General features: G+C 47.9%; 1 protein-coding gene across 2 annotated transcripts in view; it reads right to left on the bottom strand.

Annotated features, from left to right (window-relative positions):
* TFAP2B (transcription factor AP-2 beta) overlaps positions 1-1,708 on the bottom strand; it is a 26,155-nt gene that overhangs the window by 4,089 nt on the left and 20,358 nt on the right. For both annotated transcript variants that reach the window (XM_035895116.1, XM_009639630.2), the window contains one exon: positions 1,142-1,260. In XM_035895116.1, the coding sequence (XP_035751009.1) occupies positions 1,142-1,260 (119 nt within the window). The remainder of the gene's footprint in view (positions 1-1,141; positions 1,261-1,708) is intronic.

Below are 1,708 nucleotides of genomic sequence, written 5' to 3'. Positions count from 1 at the left end.
TACGCGCGGGGACCGGGAGGGGCTCGTTGCTATCAGCCCCCTGTCTTTTTGCGAGCTCCGCATGCGGCGAGGTCTTATCCCTCGGTAACTCAATCAAAAAGAGTGGAAAAGTTAATATCTAGCACAAATGTTTGTGTATGCTTATATGCAGAAGAGGTAAGTGGATTATTTATACGCCTCTCGGTGTGTATGTGTGATGCAGATATATAGAATTCATAATTGCGTCCCTACTATTCCGGTTACGGTTTTTTGGAGCAGGTCCAACTTCTCCGAGCATAAACACGCACATATCCTAAACATATTAGTGGCTCCACATTTTGCTTTTCTATACAGTAACAATAAATCAAAGACACACGCCGAACCCCAAAATGACATCGGTTGACTTGAAATGAGGTGAAACTTCAGCCTCCCCTTCCCCTTCCAGCCACCCGAAGGTAAACCGCGCTCTGCGACTCTTCGATTGCCCCGATTTTTTTAAAACAAAATAAATTCTGCATTATTTTTCCTCACTGAGAGTCCTGGAGTGGCCATAAATAAGCTCGGGAGGAGGGAATTCGCGGGAGGATGGAGTAGACGTGGAGTCAGAGAGGAGAGGCTGGGAATTAATAGCAATGAGGAATGGGACTGCCCTGTAGAATCACACACACATACACCCGTATGTCCACACCCATATACACCCATACGTACGCACACACACACACCCATATGTACACACATACACCCATACACCCATATGTACACATACATTTATGCCCATATGTACACACACATTCACACACATATGTACACACACACCTGCACCGATATGTACATTTACACACATATGTATACACATATGTACACCCATATGTACATACACCCATATCTACACACACATTTACACCCATGTGTACACATTTACACCCACGGACAACCTCATTCTTGGCATCAATCACTCCAGCCAGGGACTTCATTTTTAGGAATGGGATCCTTAAACGTGCTGGTGTTCATCCTACCCCGCCCTGAATTTCACCTCTGCAAGCTTTCCCCACCTGATCCCGAAAGTTGGGGGGTTGGGGGGGGGGTTTTTTTGGTTCATAAAATGTCAGATCCGCGTTCAGGGCAGGCAGGGGTGCGACGGGAGCTGCCCCCCTCGGCTTACCTTCCACCAGGGAGGTGAGTAAAGTGACATTTGCGGCCTTACGCCTGCCGGCTGGTAAATTCAAACCGATTTTTTCTAGCCTTTCTCGCAAAGATCTCCCCCCGTTTTTCGATTTGGCTCTAGAATTGCAAACAAATTAACATCGTCATTAACCCCGCCGTGGTCCTGGAAGAAACGTTCAGTCTGTGCAGTCAGCGGAGCCCGGGAGAGTTTACACTCGACGTTAAGGACTTTGAGCGTGCGGATTTCTGCTCGGCTTTGCTGAGCTTTGCTTAAGTTCTCCCAGGGGTGGGAGTGGGGATGAACCCGCTTTCCTCCCTGTTTTATCCAGGGAAATCAAATCAAGCCAGACAGAGATAATTAAAGGACAAGGTTCTGATCTAGGGAGCAAATGGGTTCCTGCTGTATGACACTAACTCGTATTAAGATGGAGCGAGGGGATGGGCAGAAAGGGAGAGGAGGAGAATTAAATCCTCAGTTCGTCCAGGGAAGAGCCAGACTGGGAAGAAGAACGAGGAGGATGGGAATCTGAAAGGCTCGAAGGGAGAATGTGTGTGCCTGGGGATA

The sequence above is a fragment of the Egretta garzetta genome, unplaced genomic scaffold, assembly GCF_000687185.1.
Source record: "Egretta garzetta isolate BGI_Z169 unplaced genomic scaffold, ASM68718v1 scaffold235, whole genome shotgun sequence".
Lineage (NCBI taxonomy): Eukaryota > Metazoa > Chordata > Aves > Pelecaniformes > Ardeidae > Egretta > Egretta garzetta.
The sequence above is the reverse complement of the archived record's forward strand: the minus strand, read 5'-3'. Positions and strand labels throughout refer to the sequence as shown.